The 25,419-nt window shown below is 46.0% G+C and overlaps 2 protein-coding genes across 4 annotated transcripts in view; both read right to left on the reverse strand.

The window, feature by feature from the left end:
- LOC1277494 (tRNA-dihydrouridine(16/17) synthase [NAD(P)(+)]-like) overlaps positions 1–25,419 on the reverse strand; it is an 84,705-nt gene that overhangs the window by 35,883 nt on the left and 23,403 nt on the right. For 2 of the 3 annotated variants that reach the window (XM_061653027.1, XM_061653025.1), the window contains exon 3: positions 1,190–1,307. The exons of the other annotated variant lie outside the window; for it this stretch is intronic. The gene's annotated coding sequence lies outside the window, so the exon portion shown is untranslated. The remainder of the gene's footprint in view (positions 1–1,189; positions 1,308–25,419) is intronic. 3 annotated transcript variants of the gene reach the window in all.
- Positions 14,107–19,612, reverse strand: LOC133392669 (uncharacterized). The gene is made up of 2 exons (XM_061653028.1): positions 14,835–19,612; positions 14,107–14,738 (listed from the first exon to the last, which is right to left on the reverse strand). Exons 1-2 carry the CDS (start codon positions 15,116–15,118, stop codon positions 14,378–14,380), a joined length of 645 nt encoding a protein of 214 aa, XP_061509012.1. The 5' UTR covers positions 15,119–19,612; the 3' UTR covers positions 14,107–14,377.

A 25,419-nucleotide genomic window follows, 5' to 3' on the forward strand; every position in this document is an offset into this window, starting at 1 on the left:
TGCGCTGAACGCGCTATTTTAAAAATAAATTTTACAATCCACTGCTGATATTATCCCAAGCTCTGTGCGACCCAATGCGGAAATTACGATTTTCAACGTCGGCAAATAAACGATCGGTTGCAGAATTGAATCAACAGATACCGCTAGTACGCATTAGCAGCGCTGCAAATGGTTGCGAAGAGCGATTCTGCGGATTGAGTGCGCTGCGAAACTCGATTTCGATGCGCTGATATCGAGAGTCGGTTGTTTGATGATGCTTCACATTTTTATGATCGATATTTTGCACACTCCAATAATCATAAACGAATCCATTCCATCCGGTACGAATGGTGCTACATCGGCGTTTATCGTCGGGAAGCGGTTTCATTCGAAAAATACTTAGATTTAATGCCTGCTAAAGCTGAGATTATATTAGTTTCTGAGTCTGAAAACTGATGTAATCGTAAGACTATTTTGAAGTCGTTGTTTTATGAAAAGTTGTAAACGCAATTTTACCTTGAAAACCTTGAAAAATAATAACCATCAGTCAGTTTTCTGTACATAAACCATAACAAAAGAAAATGGGAAAAACCAAATTAAAACAATACTCTCAGCATCGTATAACGACAAACTGTTCGCGCTCTTTCACATGTTCCGAAGGATAAAGTGAAATTTATTTGATTTTCTTTGTCCCGCTTTCATCAATTACATTAGCGAGGCAATTCCATACGGTTCGGTGCGTTTTTTTCTTGTTGCTATCGGTGACAGAGCGCAGCTTGCTTTTCACCATCATGGCACCGAAAACACCAAGAGCAGCACAACAACACAACACCGCCAAACAATCGAAAGTCGGGGACGAGGCGTCCGGGTAGGCACTGGCTGTTAATTTCATTATTATCATCCAGCAGATGCTTTTCACTTTGTTGCATCCTAGGAGAGGGGTGTGTGTGTGTGTGTTTTTTTTTATTACCTTTTGAAAGGAAAACAGAATACCACCCCTTCCCCGATCGTGGTGTAATTGCAAACGAATGGGTAAATTATTTGCGGCATACTTTATGTGCTAGTAGTGCTCGAAAGTTGCTGTATCTTTCTTTCTTTCTGCTTCGAATGCTCCGTTCTCATGAACTACTGGGCGTACTCCCATTAACAGGAGTAAATGTGTGGCCCCAAAAAGGATGCATAAATATGCGAACGCAAGGCAAACACTTACCGGTGGGTGGGAGAGCGAAATGGATATCAATCAAACACCGTGAAGAGTGTGGTCATGCGTCGCTTGCGTCGTTCCAGCGATGGAAAAAGGGCACACACACACTCACCGCCCGATAGACCTGCCGATAGAAAAACGTAAAAAAGAGAAGAAAATCAATAACCATCATCAATACGCGGTGCGACGACAGGACGAACATGACAGGACAGGACTCCCTGTGCATGATAACACACTGATGACGCGATTAAACGTGTCACCCATGGGATGGGCGGTGGGGGTTTCGCTTTTCGCTGTGTTGCGGTTCTTTCCTTTTCCCCTCCACCACATAATGCCCACCACCCCCTCTGGTCGGACAGAAACATACACTCGGACAGATGTAAATATTTAATCAACCGATAAAGGCCAAAACGGTCCCGCTCATCATTCTCCGCGCGTCTGTGTGAGTGGTTTTGTGGGTGGAAAAATCTGTGTGGAAATCCATCCTGGCACAACACAGCGAAACGGAGGATAGTGCATCCCGCGCTCCCTCCTGCTCCCGCCATATCCTCCTCTTCTATTTTATGTTCTTCCAAGAAGGAGGATAAAGCCAGGTGTGTCCTTTTCTCACCATTTACTCGACACTTGACCCCGGCAGGAAGCCGTGTACCCGAAACACAAAGCAAAAAAAGAAAAAAACCCATTCACATATACACAGAAAACGTCCTTGGGTGTCTTCGTTCGTGCTTCGCTCGCCACACTAAACGCTGATCATGATGATGGTTCTTGCCGAGCCCGGCCCGCGCGGCCATAGTGGAGCGGTGGGCTAAATATAGCCATCAAATGGACGGTTATTGGATACCGGTTGAGTAGTGCAAACCGCTGCCCATGTAAAGGACACTCGACCCGTGGCACCCGAAGCAACCGAACGGGCGAAACGACGCGACGACGAGCTTGAAATGTGCATTTTATTCCCTGCTTGCTTCTTTTTGTAACTTCGGGTTCTTCTCCAGTTCCAGTAGCGAATCTCGGGGTTGTGGCTTCGTTTATGACGATTTCTGGGATTTTATTTTCCCTTGAGAGGGAACAGCCCGCGATTTGGTTTTGACGGGGGTGATGTAAATGATGTTGATTAGCGTACAAAAAAAAAACAGCAACGATATCAGAACGCTGCTTGCGGTCGTTTTCTACCTGTTCTTTTCCACTCCTGTTTAAGCACCCATTTAAGCTATTTTGTTGGGCCCGGCTCCGAACACAGGATCATGTTCCAATCAGACTCTGCAAAGTGTATCATCGTTCAATCGTATCAAAAACAGGGTGAGTCCTACAATAATAGTCCTTTTTCGTCATTAAATCGGTTTCATGGACGACCTCCGAAAACCTCTCTCGGTTTGGTTTCCATTTGGAACTGATCCAAAAATTGAACAAAACCCCAAAAACACACCTCCGCTCCAATAATGGACACTGGAACAACGTGGTGAAACTTCGACTTCATAGACATTAAATCAGTTCGGCTCGCGCTTATTAGCGATCCAGCGACCACAGCCGAGATGGGGCGAGGATGTTTGTGGTTGAGATTACGCTTCAATCCAATTTACGTGCATTATCGGACCACCGATGCTGCTGCGTGCCAAAATGCACCTCATAAACATAGCCCCCCCAACAACCCACTCGACTATCGAAATCAAGCTCCTGAGGGTCGTGGGGTTCACACTTAATGAAGGATGCTTTTTTTATATTCCTCCACAATATCCAGAACTACGGGTGGGTTATGATTTTGTTTGCTTTTGGAACAGTTGTTCACCAACGGGGAGGAGAGTAAAGTTTTAATTAATGCTGATTGAGGGAGGTGCTACAGTTGACCGCTTCACACCACTAATTGGGGTGGGAGAGCTTTATTTTAGACAACGGCAGCCGCAAAAAAAAAATTGAACATACACACCAGGATAGTTCGATGGTGCAATAAATTGCACTTTGTTGTCACGGATGAATATTGATGAGGGTAACAACACTTGAATAGAAAATGATGAGCAAATTGTTATTATGCATTATGCATATTGTTAATTATTTGAGCTCATTTAAAGGGGTTGCAAGTGCAGGTGCTAGAGCTTAATCACTGTGAATTAGGTGTATTGCAGCAGGATACAATATGTACTATTTTGTTCAATAATAGGATGTTTTACAAACATCATTTGTTGGGCGTACTAAGGCAGCGCTCTGGTAGCTATCGAACGTGCCATACGTCCCGCACAAGCGTATATGGAGTTTACTGGTGTGTTCTTTGGAGCGTACCCACGACTCCGATCCGATTCTAGCTATTGTTAGTCCGATTTCAACTCTGGCATAAACGGAACCACTAGTTACTTCCCGAATCGAAGTCGTCTGGAGTAGGAGTCGTCCGAAGTCGTCCGGAGTCGGTCGGAGTCTTCTGGAGTTGGAGTCTTCTAGAGTTGGAGTCTTCTGGAGTTGAAGTCTATTGGAGTTGGAGTCTTCTGGAGTTGGAGTCTTCTGGAGTTGGAGTCTTCTGGAGTTGGAGTCTTCTGGAGTCGGAGTCTTCTGGAGTCGGAGTCTTCTGGAGTCGGAGTCTTCCGGAGTCGGAGTCGGCTGCGGACGGTCGGTGCAAAGTGTTCGAGCCAACCGGAGCAAACAAGAATCGTAATCGGAGATGTAATGCCTGAGCACCAAAACATTGCACCAGCCATCATCACTCCGACTGCAAGGCGACTTCCGACAACTACAGATGATTCCGGACGACTCCGAATGACTCCGAACGATTCCGGATGTGTCCAGAAAATTGATGAAATTCCTACAATTGATTCCCCAAATTATCCACTATAGACTAGTTTAATCAAATCCATGTTACCGTTTATAGCAATTAATTGTGAGTTAAGAGGCCATTACATGCATTTAGGATGTACTTGTGCACATTGCGCGCGCGCTCACACACACCGGGAGACATCATTTACACATTAAAGTGTTTTGCATAAGCATCCCCTTAATCCTCTCTATCTGACGACCCTGCCCAAACGACACCTTATTTTTGCTACCGTTGGTTCCGAGTATTCCCGTGGCAGTACACAGCACGATGAGCGTACATCAGTAGTATCATCCGGATGGTTTTACGATGCAACTTATACGATCTAGCTCCCAACATCTTCAGCTCCAAGGCTGATGTGGGGGGGGCAAAGGGAAAGGCAGGGATGCTCTGCAACAGATTGCAATCAACACAACCGTATTGCTACAGCTGGGTTGTAGTGGAAAATTGATTTTTCACGTTGCCAACAGGCAACATTCGGCACGACATGCAGGGACCATCCCCAGGACCACCTCCACGCCCGGAGATGACGCTGGAGATGGAGGCAGAAAGCGCAGCGCTAAAGCAACAGAAGAAAGATAGAGCTTACCACAATAATCAAATCCCAGGCAGAACTCAGCTTCCGCCCCACGCTTCGTACAGCTCAAGGCACCAAAGAAGGTTTTGTTGTTCCTTATTTCGACAGTGGATTTGGTGGAGCATTTGTCTCTGTGATGCTTCCTGGCCGCGTTGCGGTATAGAAAAATCGATTCTTCAACTCCAAATCCAATCCTTTGCGCGAGTCTCGTTTATTTTCCCCCATTCTTTCGAAGCGAGGCTTCCTGATTTCCGACAGTTTCACAGCGCAACATGGGAACCGACCCCGTCGGCAACCTTTTTGAGACTCGCGTGCTCTCTTTGTCTCTCTCTTTTTCTCTTTTTTTCCTTGGACACATCATTCAACGTGCCCCCATCTCGCGCTGGCATCATGTTGGGAATGATTATATTATGATGTTTTCCTTTGCCGCTGCCAAAAAGTCAGTCAGCAGCATCCTTCGGTTTCCGGTTTAAGCGCGGATCCTCCCCCTCCCTGCAAGCTACAAGCGCTGGGCAGACACAAGCGCTGGGTAAAATTATGTTTGGTATAAAATGAAATTTATGACTTTATTTATGACCTCCTCTTCTCGGGGTCCGGGCCGCCTTGCGCGTGTTGCGATGGAACTGGAGCTGGAAAAGGCACTGGGAGGAAAACGTGAACGGGCAATACATGCGATTTGTGTTTTTTCTCCTCCATCAACTCCGTATTCCCTAGTGCGTTTTGGTTGTCGGGTGAAGGTGAACGATGGGATGGGGTAGAAATTTATAGAACAACACTGCACCAGCTCGTCCTCCTTCTCCTCGCTGGCTCTCTCTCAGCTGCTGACGGGGCTGTTGTAGAAATCCGTTCGTCTGGTACGGATAAATATTGCCCTCATTGGGACTGCGTGTTCAACAATCCCCATCAAAACCCGCCCTTCATGTTCCGCACGAACATTAAAACAATTTTAATTGTTTCCATTCTCCCTGCACGACAGATCGTACGTTCGTATGCGTTCCTTTCCTTCCTTTAGTGGGCTTTAAGCCAACCCAATTTGTTTGTGTGCAGCTCGGAGGCATAAAGTGCGGGATATTCCACAGGCCAGGATTTGGCATACCGATGGCATAAAGACATTAAATTGGATCATCAACGAAGGGCCCCCTCCTAACCGACGATGATTCGAGGCTTTGGCACACGGGCAGAACGCACCGAAGCGAGAAGCGAGAGGAGACTGAAACCGGGTGAGGGCTGAACAGGTCTTTGCTAATCTTTGCGCTTGGTGAAGGGCTTATCCCGACTTTTCGACTTTATTGGTATTCGGGCAGGAAATGGACCGAAATGAGAAAAGCCACTTTCCATCCGGTGCGAGGCAAACAAAACGCACCATCGACAGAAAGCGACCGGAAATCCCCCAACAGCAAAAAAGGGGTAGAAAACATTGCCGGACGAACACACGGAGCACACGGTGCAAATTGCTGTCAGACGCATCCGCTGGGAACAGGGGAAGTATGATTGGAGAGGCGGAAAGAACTTAGAAAGCGCAAAGAAACGGCAACTCTTACACACTTCCCTTCAGACACGTAAAACAGGCTGCAGCATAACAACAGATTTACCATAAATTACTTTACAGCAAACTAGATACAGGCGCGCCAAGGTGTCCTTAACGTTTTCTGGGTGAAAGCAAAGAAGTTCCTGTCCCGTCTCCTGCCAGAAAATCATGCTATACTCGTTTAAGCTTTGCCAAGATGTGCAGTTTGATGTGGTTTTGGAACCGTACCGCACCGTACGGTGACAAAGTTTGACGCTAATACCGCAACGTTGCTTCAGGCAGAGAGCGAGCTCGTTACGCCAAACACCATCGGGATAGTTAATACACCCCTAAAGCATCACACTACTGCGCCGGCACTACTGCGACACTGCTAATGCTGCTGCGGTTAATGATAATAGTTTTAGCGAAAAGTTTTTCCCACCCCACAACAGTGTTTCAACTATGCTCGGGCGGTAAAAAATGTACACTTTAGTGTGGTAAATCTTCAAACAGCAAGCTGCAGCATGAATTGCTGCTTTTGAAAGTTGTACCTTTAGCAGTTTTTGGTGGTTTAGATGTAGTTGGATGCTGTGAAATCTCGCATGTGAAGTTTGGAGTGTAATTTTGCGTCAATAAGATATTGCAGGTGTACTGAGAAGTGTAATGTAAGCAACAATACATTGTTGTCGAAGTATGGGGAAAAAATGCTTCATTTGCGTTGTGTTAAATCGATTTTATAACGTTGGTTGCATACTTTTAGGGGTATACCAATTTTGTGCAAAATATTGCATACATTTAGGCGCAAAATTCCTTTTTCAATCCCAAAAAATGCTAGAGAGTGAGAGAGAGAGAGAGAGAGAGAAAGAGAAAGAGAGAGAGAGAGAGAGAGAGTCTTGCTCTACTAAGACGATTTTCAGGAGTTTTGCTACAACATAACCTAAAATAAACCTACAAAAACCGATAAATCCATTTAAAAAACATAATCCTTTCACCGAAATCGTGCACCCAGGACCGCTTAAACGATCTTGCGACGGTTTTTTTTACTTATTTTCATAAATGTTCTAATCCGTTTCCTTTAATGGCTATTTTTGTGTTGAGTGTTTTTTGGGATAATCTTTCAAGTGTGGGCTGTGTTTTTTCTTCTGTTTGTACAGCTTGTTCTTGATAACGGACCTACAAACCGACAAAAAGTTCTATTTTGTTCTCAACTTTTGATAATGATGCTTAAGGGAGATGAGTTTCCAATGTTGCAACATTTTTTCGCCACTCTTTTGGGCATTTTTTTTTTTAAATTTCAGCGAGCGACGGAAATATCTCACTCTTTATATCCGTCCGTCGATTCAGGATGGTATGAAAGAAAAACAATTTGTTTTCCTATTTTCTTTCGCATTACGAAAGAAAACATAGGGGATACACAGCTTTTTCTTCACCTCGTTGCAAAAAAGGGGAAGAAAAAACACCTCCATTTTTTGCGTACTCTGCCTCCGGACCCTATCAATGCCTCGGAATCGAATCCGGCTCAATGCTTCCCCTCAGTTTGGGGAATTGGTTTAACCTTCTTAGACGGCAAACGCACACAGTACGACAGGACACTTCAAGGTGGATGAAGGAAAAGAGGAGCAAACGACGAGGACGAAGGAAAAAAACGAATTGCCCATTTAATTTTTATTGTAGCCCTTTTTTGTAGCCATCGTTTCGCCATCGGGAAGGGGGGGAAGACCCCAACGCTCAAAATGGGCTTGAAGGGTGCTTGAACGCTGTCACGCTCTTGTCACTTCGTCACCGGGCGTAAACGGCCACGCCAGACCGGGGGAGCTGGGTAGTGTGTGTGTGTGCCGGTGGGGAGAGAGTAGCAAACTGTCTGCCTGCTGTTGGTGTTGATAACGAGCGAAAGGGGAAGCTAAAAGGGCGGGCGAAACGCTAGCCGTCTTCTAAGCGGAGCAGCCTTGTTCGCTCCGCCGCCTCGAGGACCTACTTGATGCTGATGATTAAGAGGCCGCTCGAGATCTCCTCCCGCCGGAACAAGTATCATCGTGTCGGGGGGAGAGTGTTGTTTGTCAAATGAAGGTGGAGAGAAGGGGGAGGAGTTTTGAAAATTACAAGCTGTTGCGAAGTACCTCTTTTTATGGGATTTTGATTCAGACAACTCAGGCCGCAGGTTAGAACGATTGTCTGCTGGTTACACCAGCTTTATATTGGTCGGTAGTGTAGTTGTTTCGGATATAATTTAATTTTAATTTTAGAAAATTCAACCAATTTCCTTAAGGAAGTATTTGCTATATATTATTCCGCAAAATGAAGCACATACTTTCTGTTCCACCATTGATTGGCAGCAAAACGATGAGCTTGAACGCAAACACAGGAAGTATTGTTGCCAACATAGCCCACTCGCTCGTGTGGCTTTGCTAAGCCGGCACACAAAAAGGGATCATCTTGCAGGGAAACAGCAGTTCAGCTTCCACAGCTTAACCGGACAAACAATCTGGGAGAAAAGTTGTAGCTTCCGGTTCGCTCCACATTACCGAGATGCGAATCATCTCATTTACTAGCAAGAACTACTACCGCTGCCACTGCCACACTACAAGCGCAAGAACACACAAGCAAGTTAGCCCTCTTTCTGAGTTTGCTTTTCTTGTGGATTTCTCGTACCACCACCATCTAACCTACGCGTCCTGACTATCATTTGCAATCAGAGCAAATCCTTCTTCCCTTTTTGCTGCTTTGAAAGACTTCATCGATTCCACACAAACGCCAGCATGGATTAGGGTCAAGGAAAATGGTGAAAAAACAACGATAACTTTATCTGAAATTTGTTGTGGGAAACTTTACCAACACGACCACGCACGGTAACACACACATACACACATCTAGACAAAAACCAGAAAGCTATAGAATGCGCTGAAGGGATCAACTTTTCCCGCTGCAGCAAGGCAAAAGGCGCTGCTGCAGCAAAATGATGCGTTCGTGTGCAAGAAATGCAACCCACACCACCTAGCAGTGTAGTGCCAGTGCAGCAGTAGCAGCAGCTCGAGATCATGCTGTTTGCATTCTTTGCCACCTTATCCGAGCGGAAGACAGTTGCAAAGAGTTTTTTTTTTGTCTGCAATATGAAGCAGCTCAGCGTGACCTGGTTGTTTCCGATGGTAGAAGTTTTCCAGCTTCACGTCTCATAATCGTCTTTCTTTATCCTTTGCAATGCGTCTGAGGTTGGTAAGAGGGAGGAAAAGTATTAGCTGAGATAGTTGAAGTAGTAGTTTTTGTTGGTAGCTTTCTACTTTTTCGATTAGCTGGAACATTACTTTACTAATAAGGCGTGTAATGTTAGAGTGTTAACATTCCGTGCTCAATATTAAAGACAGTTTGCAAGGCGAATTGCATACCTTTAGGCGGAATAATAAAAATTATAAAATTTAGAATCAAAGTTTGGTCATAAAATTAATGAACCAATTGAATTTGGAGGTTATTTTAACAAAAGTTTTATATTTACACGTAATAACTATCCATTGGAGTGATTATATTTCATAATCGTATTAAAATATGAAATACTACCCATTTTAGTTTGATGGCACAATTATATTAATCTAATTCTCTCTGCACTCTGCACTTTATCGTACATCGTAGCAAATTGAAAGCACTTTAACGAGGATATTGTTCATTAAGCAAATTGCTTAATACATTCCTCTTCTACGCTCTCTCCACCCTAGGAATCCTTCCAACTGTTCGCAACAGTATCTCTGGTCCACTGTCGCAGCCGGTACATTAAAATCAAAGTTCCAATTTGTTCTAAAACACACCACACCGAAGAAACCTTCGCCGGTCAGAGAGACACTGCACAGCGCAACTATAATCCTCGCTACCAAAACGAGCGTCCCGAGAGAGTCGGTGGGAAAAAAACGAACACCACAGCGGATGGAAAACTCGTTCGGAGCAAGTAATCAACATTAACATCATGGTGATCATGGTGCTGGTGGGTCGTCGAGGTCATTAAAATCTCTATCCCAAATGGGAGACGACGAGCGCACACTGCCGAACTCCCTGAAGGCGGTGAAACAGAACGCTAAACGGGGAAGGGATATTTCGCGGATCATTTCCACCTTGCACAACGGGAAGACTGGCCAGACTAGCAATAACAACAAAAAAAAACTCCCCAACCACACCGTACCGAACGTGAAATGGAACCTCCCTCCCTAGGGAAGCACATTTCAGCTTCACATCATGTTCCGGATAGTTTTTACGCTGCATTGCCTCAGCCTGTCAAACGGACCCGGTGCTGCTGCTGCGCTGGTCATCCAACAGGCTGGCTCCAAAATAAAACAGGCAAGAAAAGGCGAAAATGGCTTTTCGAGCATCAGCATCCAATCTATTCCGCCTGTCGCCTTTAAGGCAAACCGGTCAGAAGCAAAACCCTCCCGGGACGGTCGATCAGTCTTCAGCCTCATTTTAACCGCTTTGGGAGGGATGGTTGGACTTGGCTTCGGAACGCCGTTTGCCGGAACCGTAGGCATCCAAGCCCGGAAGTCCAGCCCCATTCTCTTTGGGGGTTATCGTAGTTTTCCAAATGAATTCAGTGTATCGCTTACATTCGGTTCTGGGACCAAAGGTTCTCACTAGGGGCAAGCTCCAAGTGTCACATCCGGGCAAACCCAGCCCGTACGGAGGCTGAACACAGCTGAGAGTGTGTCCGAAATGGTTAAAGACTAACTTCGGCGTGATTGAGACTGGCCAACCGTAAATATAACCAGCCGTACCAAAGTTCCCTAGAGTACGATAGGGCTGCTCACGTCGCTCGGAGAACGTCCCTTGGGCTCTGCACGGGAAGTTTCCACACCACCAGGGACAACGACGATGGCCGGAACCTGTCAACTTGACTGCTACACGTTCTTGCGTCAGGAAATGCATGGATCGAACTTCGGACAGGATCGAACCACGTCACGTCGAATCATTCTGGACTGATTCAGTAAAATCGAACATCAAATCACCATGGTGTTACCCTATCCTTTTGTCGACATAAGAATGCCTACCGGGTAGGCCTAGCAGGAGAAAATCCAGCCCAAACTAGAACGCTGCAAAAGGGCATAAGTGACACAGCCCGTTAGCTTATTTATATCACATGATAAGTTTAGCCCGTAAGGCTTTTTACTATCCTTTGCGGGATGCTTTTCCTAGTGGTACTGCTTCACAACCGGAAGGTTAGGGAAACCCCCATGCACACAGCTTACACACCCCAAAATCCGATAATGTGTTCCACACCATCAAGAAACCATCTGGTACGGTCGGTTGGTCGGTTTGGGCTCTTCTGTGATTAGGAAAATGCTCCCAAATTAGCGCGCGCCGTATGTGCCCCGCACAAAATGTGACACAACTTTCCCCAACATATGGGTGTTCCTTTCCCTGCTTTTTTTTATACCTCGTTCCCGATGACAGCCAGAGAGCTGTTAACTAAATTACGGAGCTTCGTTATCTTCATTAGGGTATCTCGTTTTGGGCTCAATTTCTGAAAAGCAAAACTGCTCCCAAGCCGAGAGGCTTATTGAATTGAAGACGATGAGGAGAAAATGAGTTTTTTTGCGGGACACGTGCAGTAAATTCAGATGTGAATAAAGAAATAAATTGATGGTGACCTGCGCCAGTGTTAAAGTATTTATTAATTTACTATAACCACTGTATACATTGAGCCATATTTCCATGCTGCACATCTGCTAGATTGCAATAGATATTTTATCAATTCCAGGACGGATCAGATCCAGGAACTGGTATGTTTTTGGTATCAACTTCAGTACGATATGAGTCTAAGATTAGTTCAAAAACCGGTATGGAATCTAGATTGGAATGAGTTGCAAGATCAGAATGTATATCAGTATTAATGCATGTATCAGTATGAGTATAAAAATAGTTTCAGAAACAGTACCAGGATCAGTAGGAGTGCACAATAGTGGTGTGCTCTCTAGAGCGTACTCAGGGTACTCCGATCTGTCTCCGGTTATTCTCACTTATTCCGAGTTCCGCTCAGGCAAAATAGGAACCACCAACTCCGCTCAGAGTCAGAGTCGCCCGAAGTTCGGAGACATCCAAAGTAGTCCGTAGTCAGAGTCAGCCGGATTCATCCGGACGACTTCGGGCGATTCCGAACGGCTCCAGACGATACCAAACGGCTCCATATAATGCTGAGCGGATCTACCTTCCGGAGTAAGTTCCAAAATTTTTGGATTCAAATCGAAGTCGACTCTGGATTTTTACCCAATTTTACCCATCACTTATGCACAACCAATTCCAGGACGATTTAATTAAAGCATCATTTCCAAAACTCGAATGATGTCGCGATTAATTCGATACTAATTGACAGCTTGAAAGCAAATCAGGCAAATTTTCAAAACTGGTATGCATTCAGTATTTGTACCAGGACTCGTCGAAATCAATGCCTCAGAAACAGTTCCAGTTCCAGAACTCGTATGGTTTCATGATCAGATTCTCTTGCTGTGCCCCTTAAACATAAGGCGCACCTCGGAATTGCGTTGCGTAACACCCGGCAACCGGGTCAATTTAACTAGCCTCCAACAAAGTTTAAATATTCAATTCAATTCTCACCACAACGAATGGTTCTGGTTTGCTTTTGAAAAAATAATATCATTCCACACACACACACAAACAGCACAGCACATATGCTTTCGCTTATGCCCGCCAGAGTTCAACAAATATCATTACTCAGTGGTTAAATGTGAGGTTACCATTTTCACTTTTCCAATCCCAGAGCACACACACACCGAGCAAACACTGACCATAACAAATTAGCGGTCAGTCCATGTCGCTCGAGAGTGTTTTTTTCTTGTACCAACCAACCTGATTGAAAATTGTTGTAGTACCACCAATCAAGAATTCTCTTACGCTAGTACGTGTGTAATTGACTCCCGGGGGCAGGCTGCCACTTGTGTGCGCGCTCGAGTATTTGTCCCCGTGTGTGCGGAACCGGCACAAACACATGTAAAAGCAAGTGCAAGGGACATACATTCGAACCAAAACAAAGACAAAAAAAGACACCAAACCCAAAGTCCATTAAAAGTTGGTCAACCGGCAGTGCCGGTTTGCCCCGTTAGGACCGCGAGCAGCAGCGTGCAGTGCGCAGTGCAAATGCACATAGTAAATCCTGTGGTTGAAGCACAGGAAAATCAAACTACCACTACTACTACTACTACTGCTAGTACTGCTGCTGGTGTTGTCCCAATTTTATAGGGCGCCTTAGTTCTCGTGTCTACTGCCCGAAAAGGATGGAAGGCGCAAAAGTGATATCGATCAGGAGAGTGTGAGAAGAACTGTAGAACGGTTCCTGATGCACTCGCTGACACATACACACACACAGAACGCGGACAGTGGAACTAGTGTGTAAAAACACAAAACGGAACAAAAACTAAGCGCCGTAAAGAATCATCGAACCAATGGAAAAACAAAAAAACCGTCAACGTAAATGTCGGTGGCCCAGAACTAATCTACCTCGTTCGAGGGCAGTAGGGCTTTTGAGGTTACCGTTTTACCGTTTCTCTCTTTTTTATTTGAATTTCTTTCTCGCTGGACATGCACCTCGACCGTCCTGTAGCAAAAGGGCAACCGGTCACTAGTTCTTATGCCAGTTGGTCAGCTAGAATGCATTACACAAGCGTTACACACACACACGCGCGTGCGAGCGGGGAAAGCAATCGATGTGCAACGTTGCACTGTGACCTGCTTTTTGAACGCTTCGAGTGGATTGTTATGGGTGGCACGCGTTGTTTAGAAAACTGACCAAACCACAGCGGTCAATAGTAAGTTGGAAAAGGCTTCAGATCATCAACATTGGTTGGTTTGGTTTTACAACGAAAAGTGCTGCAAGGAAGCGGCTTTTTCAGAACTATGAACTGTACTAATTACTTAAACGCATTCTGCGTGTAGCAAAGAGGCTACAAAACAGAAAGAAAAATCAATCGAAAAGGATTTTTAAAATGCTCTTAAGACCAGGGTCTTGATGCTCTTGGAATGCTTTGTTTGTGCTGAGGATTAGGAGTTGATCTTCAACGATGCAATTCCACATAGATCCTTTGTAATCCTTTTGAAACAAAACCCTCAAGAATTTCCCACAACAAAAACACTCAAACAAAAAGGGGCTTTTTGATTATTTGTAGACAAATTGTATTCATTGTTATTAAATGATAAATTTAAAACCTATCATCTCTCGCTAAATCTATCCTACTCTGCTAGGGGAAGGCGTCGTATGTACAAATCCGGAATCCGTAAACCTAAGGAACTATCACGATTTAGGAACTATATCACTCGCCACGTCTATGGACACTATTCGAGAAACGAATCACAGCACAACATGCTGCTCCCGATCGCCGTCTGATACTCGGCCATCTGCAGATGGTCGTCCAGATCGTCGTCGATGTAGTAATCGTTCAGCAGCAGCGAGATTTCCTGCTCCAGTGGCAGGGCGGCTTTCGCTTTCACCTCCGGCACCGGTGCGTCCCACGCAATATCCTTCGCCAGCAGGCACTCGTCGTACTCGTCGTCCAGGAAGGTGCTCTGGTAGATGTGGCTAATATCGCTGCAGTTAAAGTTGAACTCTTCCGGTTCGTCGTCCTCGTCCTGCTGCTGATGCTCGAACATTGCATCGATTGCACCGCAGATCGGTTCCGTTGGTGGCATGTGGTTGCTATAAACAAGGGGAAGAATAATCAAAAAAGTTTTGATTAAAACACGGAAGTCAAAAATGACACGAATGTTTGGAAGTTTTGGTGATGGAACTTACCAGAAACCGGCGGTAGGGAACGCTTGCTGTAGGTTGCTGTCGTACAAGGGATGGCGGGAGAAGTAGGACGCTTTCCAGTATTCGTCGGCTAGCTGTCCGCAGGGCAGACTGCGCCTTGGTGAACACTCGTGGCAGTTTGGAAGGACGCTTAGGCGCGGGAACATTTTCAAAAGTAGCCGATACCACAGATACATCAGGATGCGTTGCACTAGCAGCATGAGACTGATCTCTTCAAAGCACCAGCACATGTTGTCACGTTGGTTTTGCACGGCGTAGCTACACATGGTGGTTGATTGGTTGCTTGGTTTGAATGGAATTCACACAACACAGAGACACGGAATTTGGTTTGAAACTGAACTTGAGCAACTACACACAACTTGGTGAGTTCCCGAGATGAAGATCAAGCACAAAGATTAGTCGGCCGACGTGACTCTACTGCTCTGATGAACGTTCCGAAAGCGAATGATGTTCAACACACCGGTGCAGCTATGTTAAATACCCAAAGGAGAATCGTTTACCTTTCCTCCAAAGGGACCACCTTTGCGTAGCCCTGTCGAATTCCGTATCGATCCTTTGCCTGCTTGACCTGCCCGAGCACACACCTGGATGGTAGCTACCTTCGCCAGCAGCAGTCCTGCAGCATCCAGGATCCTGCTGGGCACACATTCCGGAGGGCGTTACCTTACCAATACGATCACAAACATTGCAGCCCGGGTAGCCCACAATGCAACACGTTCCATCATGCAGGACGATCTCTAAGGACCTCTTGAATAAACGGTAAAGGATCTTCCCGGTAACAGCAGGTAACAGGAAATCCGCCCGGCCCGGTCTCAGGAGGTACTACATTCGCACCCGCGCGCAGTAAGGTCAATGTGTTATGCTAATGTTATTTTTGTGCACCCCGTCTTTCCTCCAGTGTGTCTTGTTCCTACCTGGCGCGTGTGAAATGGAACATAAAGTGGAAACCTCCTCCTCATTGGCACCTCGTGCTCGGGCCGTGAAGATCGATCTCATTTCGTGCTAGGATCTTCGGTTTCGTACTCCCCATCAGGTGCGATCGTCGCATCCTTACCCGCTGCAGTTGGGAGGGATCAAATGTGACACCTTCCACCTTCACTCCGATCGCGTATGCTGCTGATCGAGCTTGTCGTAACGTGTTCCAGGGGTGTTCACTGTTATTACAGTGGTTGGGATGTGCTTGAACGAACAAAAGGAACTCCTTTTACGTAGCAGCAACAGCAGCCTTGTTTCATAAATAGGATTTGCAACCCCGGCCACCAGGAACCGGCACGGAAAGGATGCTGCTGGTTGCTGGTCGAGAGCTAGGGAAGCCGGTCATAAAAAGAGGTTGAATGAAGTTGAGGAGCGCTGCACTTGGTTAATTGAAGCACGGGCAGGTCAAGCTGTGTTTCTCTCTGCACCCTTGGACCAATAAAGTCGTTCCAACGGGAACAAAAAGAGGCTTTAGCATAACACAAGAAATTTGATGTGTTTTTCATCCCAGCGTGCTATAAAGTTCGATGGCTTGTAAATGCATCAATATTTGTTCTTTTGGGAGATTTGTTTTTAGTTTCCTCGGCGAGAGGCTGACAGTACAACAACCCTTATCGTTCGCTTCTAGTGGAATTATGCAAAAGATAAACTTTTGTATCTGCTTTGGAGAGCGGTTGCGCAAAAAAAGTAAAATACATATAAAACAAGTATGCTTGCAGAGGAAAGAGCCCTTGAAAGATCCTCCCTCCCCTTTTCCCTTTAGATCAACATTTCTAATATTTGCCCTTAGATACATACCCTAGAAAGAAAAGGAGAAAAAGAGCGAGCGAAAAAAACAAAATACCCTCAGCAAAGTGAGCCTGAGCGCTTCGAAGTGAAAGCTAACAAGTTTAACATTATTCATATTCACACCCGAACCCTTTCCACTGTTCTAGCGCATATTGAAAACTTTTCCACAACTTCGTCCTCCCTAGCACCCCTTTTATCGTACGCCCAGTACAGCGATAGAATCAGCCTCCCATGCCCGTGCGCCGTGCGTTTTCGGTGCGGTACACATCACAAAAACCCTGGGCCCTTTCGACCCAACGGGAGGTCCTGACGGGACGACGAATAAGCTCCCTCGGCTATTGGTGGCAAAAACCTGACAGGATTAATATTTCTGCGACGGGCCATATATCCACCGCACGGGAGTGTGTGTGTGTGTGGGTATGTGGCGCCGACCTGGTAATCAGACATGATTGCGAGAATTTGTGGCAAACGGGGCGCTTTTGCCGTCCGTTAGGCTTGCTTGCTAGACGAAGCATACGTTGGACGCGGCGGGCGTCCCTTGCTTGCTTTCCATGTGGTTAAGAAATTGGCGCATGCAGACATACGCGTATCATCTCATTACGAGGAGGGGGGACGTTCGAGAAAACGGTTATTACAGCGTAAAACGGAACCGGGGAAGCTGTGTCTGTAGTAATTGCGGCAGAATATGTGCTCCGGTATCCAAGTAGCCTTATTATCACATGCTTTCGTCTGCGGAGTCGGCGGGGCGCCGACACGTGTGCGCAAAAGGTGGGTGAAGCGAGCGCACAAAGAAAAGAAAAAAACACACACACTCTCCCAGCAGCCTACTTTGGAAAGTGTAATCAAGAACATTTTCGTTTAACAGGTGCTGTCGACACACCGTTTGCGCTGCACCGGCGTATAAATGGAAGCAATTTGTTTGCGGAAGCGGATGGGAGAAGCGTACGTCCCGCCGGAAGTTCATGCTTCAAAATTTAATCTGGGATAGGTAACGCTGCCTAGCAAATGGGCGTTTTGAGTGTGGATGAAGCTTTAGGGTCGTTTTTAATTTACAATAATTCATTTTGGCAATAGGCTTTTGTTCGGATTTATCTTTGCGTATCGAGGTGGAATGGAAATAAAAAAGCTTTTAGGCTCTTAATAAGTTCTTCAAGTAATGGGAATAGATTTTAAAATAACTCATACCAATAGATTAGGGTAAAAAGAACATAATAAGTAAGAAATATGTGCATTTTACTATACATATCTTTTAATTTCTAAATTAATCTTAAAGGACACACACTTTAACGTCCTTTTAACATCACTCACGCATATACTCTTAAATAGCGAACGAATTGGAGCCATGTAATAAATAATTCCCATCAATTGCTTATAAATAACCATTCAATTATCATAAATTGTAAGAAAACAAGACAGCAGAAATCCGAACCACCACCTGCTACTAGCCAAACGACAATAAACTGATAACAAGAGGCGAAACCAAACTATATTTGGCTAAAGGTGGCTGACCTCGCACCATCATTGTCAATGTCGGCCTCCGGTTCGAAGGACCATTAATCTCAACCGATTATGATTATGATGTCTCGCGGCGCTACCTTTGCTGTTGTTTTCTTACTTTCCTCTACCCAAACATGGTTTGAGGTTTTTTGCTGAGCTTCAACCGCCCTTTTCCTGTTCCCCTTTTCATTCCTAATCCTCTCCCCAGGGCATTTTTTGCTCGTTGTGTGTGTGTGTGTTTGTACCTGTAAGGCAGGACATTTTGAAGATTATCCGTTCGCGATAAGAACCATCGAAGCGCGTTCGGCGTTTTTTTCTTCTTCTGTTTTGCAACCGTCGTGCCCTTTTCGGCATTTCTTTATGCCTAAATAAAGTGCCATTTGCCGGCGAAATTGGCGGCCGCTCTTCCAGCTCCTTTTTATCAACTCACAAACTTACACACCGTGGAATATTGCCCTCATCATTTGTGTGTGTGATGCAAAGGGGTCGCCACAGCGCCACCCCAAAACGGCACACCATGATTAAACGAGATTACGAAAACGTGATTTTTCGTATGAATTTTCGCGGCGAATGGCGAATCCTCCTGCGTTCCCAAGTGCCACCCTACGGCATTTTGGTCGAGCGCGAAAGAGACACAGGGGGCGTTCGTCGTGTTGTGTTGTGACCCAAACCCCGGGACGGGCCTTACCTGGCCTGATCTTGCTCGTTGACATTACACACAGGGACACGGAACATGACCAAATGGAGGCAATGCCTTGCCCGAGAGCGCGTCGAAACGAGCTCGAACCTCGAACGCTTGGGATTTTCCCAGGGGTGATCTCTTTCTTATCTACTTTATTACATTAGCCGCACGGTGCACTACGGCAGAATGTGCCGGCTGGAGGATGTTATTAACCTGCTGGGTAGTGTGCAAACCACACAAGCAAAGCCGGGGCATATCGTTATGAGAAGATCGGTAGTAGTGCCCTTGTTTTGCGGTTGCCTTGAGCGTAAAGGTCCGAAGGCAAAGTAAACGTTTTGGAAAATTGCACATTTTAAACTTTTTACCCCGTGTACAAAAAGGGACCGATTTTTACGCAGTTTTTGTTGTTGTACCACAGTACCTATATTAAATTGTAGTAAAATATTTAATTCTTTTTTTTTAAGAACACTCCCTCTCCCGACGTACTTTTTGTGTCACGTGCACGCGTTATGAAAAACCATTTTGCTGTACGCGCTTAACCGTACGCAACCGGCTGCGCAGCAAAACGGAAACGAAACTAAAAGCTACGATCCATTACCGAATGGGGCAAATGGAGTTCACCCATCGCTGTTCGACCGTCGCTGTCCGACCGACGGAGCCCTTTTTGCAAGGAAAATAAACTTTCCATCGGTGTGCCTTATTTTTTCCGCCTTCGAGTCGTTAGGCATGCAAACAAACAGAAGAAAAAAAAACGTAAATGTAATTTTTACACCACGACACGGACCATATTACATGCGAGGTGGGAAAGGCGGCCTTTAGTGTCTATTATTATTATTTTTTTTGGCAAACGTTTGGCGCCATTGTGAACCCAGAAGAACGAGTGAGAGGATCACATTTCCAAATATTCGTAACTCCATTAACTCACGCATAGGACGACACTTGAGCAGACTTTTTGTGTGACCCTTTGTTTCCGAGACACAACAGCCAAAGATGGCACATTCCAGTCCCTTGTTCCATTACTTTATGAGCAATAGTGCAAAAACCAAATGAAACCGGTTCCACCTACTGCTCGCACTTCGATGGACACACCCCAGCAGAAAGAACCTCAGTTTTGGGGGCTGAAAATTGCTTGCAAGTTGCTCCCTTAAAGTGAAGCGACCCCCCTCCCTCTCTCATCAAAATGAAGCCACAACATAAAGCGTAAAAACAAATTATCACCATTGGCCATTATTCGATTGAAACTAAGCAACCACAGAAAAAGAAGGAACACTGCATTCTTCCTCGAAAGTTGAGCGCTCATTCCGTTCGTTAGCGGTTTTGAGCCTGTGGAAGAAATTTAATTTTCTACCACCAGCGGCCCACATTCCAAGCGGCCTCAACACACCCGGACCAGCAGTACCACATTCCTCGACGACAGCGGCTCGATAAAACTGAACACACTTGTGAAAAGAAGTGCCGCACACCACACCAGCAGTGTTGTAGTGTTGTCCTTAGCTCCGGTCCAAGAACGAACCTAACGCTGGAATGGACTAGCAAGCAAGAGGAAGAAGAAGGGGACGCGGCACACACTCGGTCACGACCGGATTTCTGGCGAGGAACGGGAATTTATTCCTCCAGAGCGAAACCAAAAACGGCCCGGAACACTTCGGACAAATCCTCCGGGTGCAAAGGAAGAGCACGAGTTTGATTGCACCTCGCGGAAGTGGACCGGCACACACTAGAACTGGTGCTCTCCGTTGGTGGAAAGAGTGGTGGGGTGGTTCGTCTATTTTCAAAAACACACACACACACACACACACACACACACACACACACACACACACATTTGCCCATCCTGCTGGTCGGTGTCTCCACTGCGATGGGCATTGCAAAAAAACGGGCTCTTTGGAACCACAGATGAAAAAAAGGGACACCAACGCGCCGCAAAGGAAAGGAAATTCGCCTTGTGGCAGGCGAACAGAGAAGCCACAGGAAAAAGTGGGAAATACATGCATACATAGACACACATGTGTGTGTGTGTGTGAATGGCAAGGCAAATAGGGAAGTGCAGGGCGGGCAAACACGAAAGCACCAACGGAAAACTAGGACACAGGCGAAATTGTCCACGGGCGCGCGAGACTTGTGGAACAGCAGCAGCTCGGTGTGTGTATGCATTCATTTGCATCTGATTCGGTTCTGGGAATCTTTTCCCTCGCAGTTTTTCTTTCCTCGTTTTGTTTTGTACGGATAGGGAAGTAGAATAATTCCCGCATGGCCGTGCGCCATGGCGACAGGAAGTCAGCAAACGTGGTGCGCACTGGTTCGGTACACCAACTGTGTGCCGCCGAACGGCCTTCGAACGGACAAGCACACGAATAATATTCAAGGAAAGTGGCGCTCAGTGCCGGCCGGTTGTGAACGGGCGGGGATGACAATTCGTGGAAAACTACCCCACTCAGAGATGAGATTCAGCGTTTTTTTTTATTTCTCAGTTTGTTCCTAGGTAATTTTTAGTACGTATTTAACAGAAATTGCTATTTAAAACTTTTGCCAAAGAGAGACAGAGAGAGAAAGGAAGAGCTTTAGATGCCTCAGGAACACACTGAATCGATTTTAATACAGTTAAATGGGCTCTTGCCGGATGCAGACGCTAAAGTTTTATCAAATCAGATAGGATGGATTACGCTGCCTGAGCAAAGTGAAAGTAAGTCTTCTTTGATTACTACAAATATTTTCCTTTTTCGTATCTTTTGGTTTGGCAAATGTTTTTTAGACAAAGATTTATAAGAATTCTTCTTCCTTGTTTTGTTTTTGGAATCTATCACATTAAATTATTCTCCCCACTTTCGCTTCTCATTTTCCCTCTTCCGAAACACATTGCCATCTCCGTCACAGCCTTTTCGGTCGGTGGTCGGTCTACGGTCCTCAAGCGGGCCTTTATCCTTGAGCGCAGAGCGTCGAAAAGTTCTTATCATCCGCCCACACACACAAACACACACACACATCCGATGACGCTTGTTCCTTCCCGCGAGACGCCAGACCAAATTTTCACTTCAATATCTGCCATCCGAATGTCATCCATCCACTTACTGTCGTGTTTGGGCCGCAGTTTACATTTTTGTCTGTCCCTACACGGTGCCCCCATGGTATCCGTTCTCCCTTTGGTGGGGAACTGCTCTCTGTCTTCGCCTCCTTGGGATGGGCAAATAACTTCCAACTTTTCCGTTAAAACCCGCCGAGACGGAGAAGTATCAACAAACCGGGTAGGTTAACCAACCGTCAACACACACACACACGCAAATAACACCACCAACCGCATCGCGTTGTTGTGCCTTTTGTTGTGTTTTTCTTGCAGGGGAAGCGCCGCGAAGGGTTGGTCGAGGAGACACACACACGCTTTTCATCCGCACCAAAGCGCATCATAAAGCAACGGTTGCTTTGATGGATAGGATACATTTGGAAAAATTGATGGCGAATGTGGCAGACAAGCAGGAAGAGGACCCGGAAGAGCCACCAGCTTGAAGCGTTTCGAAGTAGCACAAGTTCGATTTGAGTCGAGCAAAGTTGTTCCAACTGCACACATCAGCTAACAACAAAAAATACCACCTCAAAACACACATACAGAGTTTCCGCGAAGCTAGAGAAACATTATGGAAACAGCCCAAAGTGCCTTGAGGTGCGTATGTGTACGGGGGGGAGGGGGATGAAAAGTTAGCGCCCATTTCCACAGCCTCCTTTGGCGCTAGACACGTGAGATCGTGTTAAAATCGTCGTTTTCTATCGCGCCGCTTCTCACTTCTGCAAATAAATGCTGTTCGTTAATGTTTGCGCGGCTTTGGTGAGAGGCGCGGTACGCCGGTTGTTTGTTCTTAAAACGAGAAAAAAAGAAAAGCGGTCTGTGAAAGTGTTGATGTTTTGTTCTCATTCCCGGTCGATAGCAAACGACGCTGCTTTCCATACGCTTTGATATAAAATAATGAATTGTTGTGCCACGGAAAACAATGCTAACGTGTAGCGAACAAAAAGGCACTTGAAACTACCGAGCCGGTGACATTTTCCTTGGAGGCTACTCTAGGCCTACTAGATCGTTTTAAGTGAATCTTAGTTGGCGGTTGTTTGGTTAAAGTGGGCCAATGTGGAACATCAAAGAAATTCAAACATGGAAAGCCTTTTCTCTACCAACTGAACCTTTCTAAAACAGTCCATACCTAGAATTGTTCCAACAAACTTCAAAATATGTCGATGAGGTCCTTGAATGTTGAGCAAAACATAAAAGTAGCGTCATCATTGGCATGTGCGTTCTCTATGACTGCGCAAAAGAAAGCACACGTGTGTTTCATCCGCGAAATTGGTTTGTTGATTTTTCATTTACAAATTTACGATGGCGCAATGTCATGACAAATGGGAAGCAGCAGCAAGCAGACAGCAAACATGCTGACACTTGCACATGTACTGCTGCTGTAATCGGCTTAAATACAAACACACACACACACACAACCGCCTTTATGTAAGAAGTATTAACTGATGCGGCAAACAAAGTCTCACCATCATGCATTTGTTAATCATTTTTCACATTCGTTTCAGTTCCTCTCCCAGTTCCCACCGGTCCTGATGAAAGTAGAGATTGTTGCACACGGAGCCCACTGCGCAGGGGCCCCCCAGCTGGTAAGCTCGCTCTGCAATTGCAATTGAAATTGATTACTGATGGAGTGTAACGTTTGCTTCATTATAATGAAACGCCGGTGCCACGCCACGCTCATCAGCTAGCGATGGCGAGGTTGGCGGTTTTAAAATACCGTTCCCTTCAAAAAGCCGCTCTCCATTTAGTTGCATTCTGTGTGCAGCATTCACGATAGAGGCGTGGACGATCGCAAAACGGCAAATAGGGAACGCAGAGGGTGAGAGCGAGAGAGAGAGAGTTGCGGTTTGACATTTAAGTCGATAAACAATGATGGTGGTACACTCGCTCTGTGTGTGCGGTTGTATCGACCGTATCAACAAATGATACCGCCACGATTGTATGACGCCGATGGCACTGTAGAAGGATAGCGTACAAACACACACACACAAACGCACACGCAAATAATAGGGACAGGCCTGCCGGAAAAAGCCACCACCCCCCATCGGTATGCACCCGGAATAGTCTCATTCAACGTCAACGGTATCGCGCGGTTTCCAATTGTGTCACCCACCTCCTCCGCATCATCACCTCATTTCCATTGGTGTCTCCCCCCGATTCTGTGTGTGTGTGAAGCGACCCTTCCGTATCATCGATGCCACGCACGTACAGCGTGGTGTGCGGGGCCATGACTTTTCCGTGTGTGTGTGTGTGTCAGCCGGGACAGGCGGCTCCTCCTGTGGACATGCGTACAGGATTACCTCGGTACAGGTTTCTAGCCGGATATCTTGAAGAAGGTTTTTGGGGCCGTGGTTTCCCGATGAGGTAATAGATGTCCCGGTGCCATATTTATGTTCATTAGCCTAATGAACGGTGAACCGTGAATGCTTAATGTGTGCACGCCTCGATATCTTTGACCGTGGAGCGGAGTGAGCGCCACGCGTGCACAGGATGAATGACTTCCGAGATTCGATCGATGCGCGCCACACAAAACTTCGGTGTACACAGTGGGAAAGATAGGGCAGCTGATTTAGATTTAAAGAGAGCTAGAGGGAGAGAGAGAGAGAGAGAGAGAGAAACCCTAACCGGAAGCATTGCGAAAGGAATCCGATCAGGATATTTATTCGCCAAAGGGGATAGTTGGTGTGTTGGGAGAACTCACATCGGCCATTCCCAGGACCTTGCCTTTGGAAAGGGTAATGAAAACTAATTAGCTATCCCTACCAACCAACACACCTGACACCCGTGTGGAAAGATATAACACATCGATGGAAAACCGACTATCATCGAGAAATCATTAAGGCTTTCCTTGGCAAAGCGGAGATGCGGGGCCAGTAGCCTCCCGGTGTCAAGATCTTTCGCTGCAGATACCGCGCACAAGTTGTGTCATTTGTTTTGCCGCATGACAGTTGATGCAGTTGTACGCTGTTCTGAGGGTAAAGTACGATTGTTGTTACATTGTAGGGCATTCCCCAGCTCCGGAAACGTTTGCTTGAGAGCATGAAGAGGAAGGATACAAATGGAGGAAGCCTTACAAACACAAATCTAACGACGATATGTCCATTTCCGCTTAGCGAAGGTGTAATTATCAGCCGTGATTTGTGTCCCACAGGGCAAAAGGCCGGGCCAGGGTGTCAGCTTTGTGTCAAGATAATGCGGAACCGTTGCACAATATTGCTAGGCGGGAGGACACAAATGTCGTTGTATCTTGGTACTACTAAATTGAGTGCTTATCTGGTTATTGGATCTTTGGAATTTAGATTCCCTGCAGTGCACTTCTCTAGGATTGAATACGAGGGCTAAATGATGCTTGCTGCTGCTTGCTCGGTGTGCAATGTCATTTAATTATATGGTTATTGTTAACTCTAAATTGCTGGTGCTTGCACAGCTCGAGACTGATCAGTGACCTTTCCTCCTCCAATGACAATAGATAGCTTGGTGGTTGGAGCAAATGAACTGTCCAATGACTCTCTATCGTTCCGTACTACTGCACTTGGTATATATGCACTGTTAAATTCAATCCCAGG

The sequence above is a fragment of the Anopheles gambiae genome, chromosome 3 (assembly GCF_943734735.2).
Source record: "Anopheles gambiae chromosome 3, idAnoGambNW_F1_1, whole genome shotgun sequence".
Classification (NCBI taxonomy): domain Eukaryota; kingdom Metazoa; phylum Arthropoda; class Insecta; order Diptera; family Culicidae; genus Anopheles; species Anopheles gambiae.

Bases quoted from the DNA above. Each gene is read 5' to 3' on its own strand.
- LOC133392669 (XM_061653028.1), bottom strand. From the start codon at position 15,118: ATGTGTAGCTACGCCGTGCAAAACCAACGTGACAACATGTGCTGGTGC. The intron at 14,739-14,834 runs GTAAGTTCCATC...CCTTGTTTATAG, and splicing joins TTCCCTACCGCCGGTTTCTG to CAACCACATGCCACCAACGG.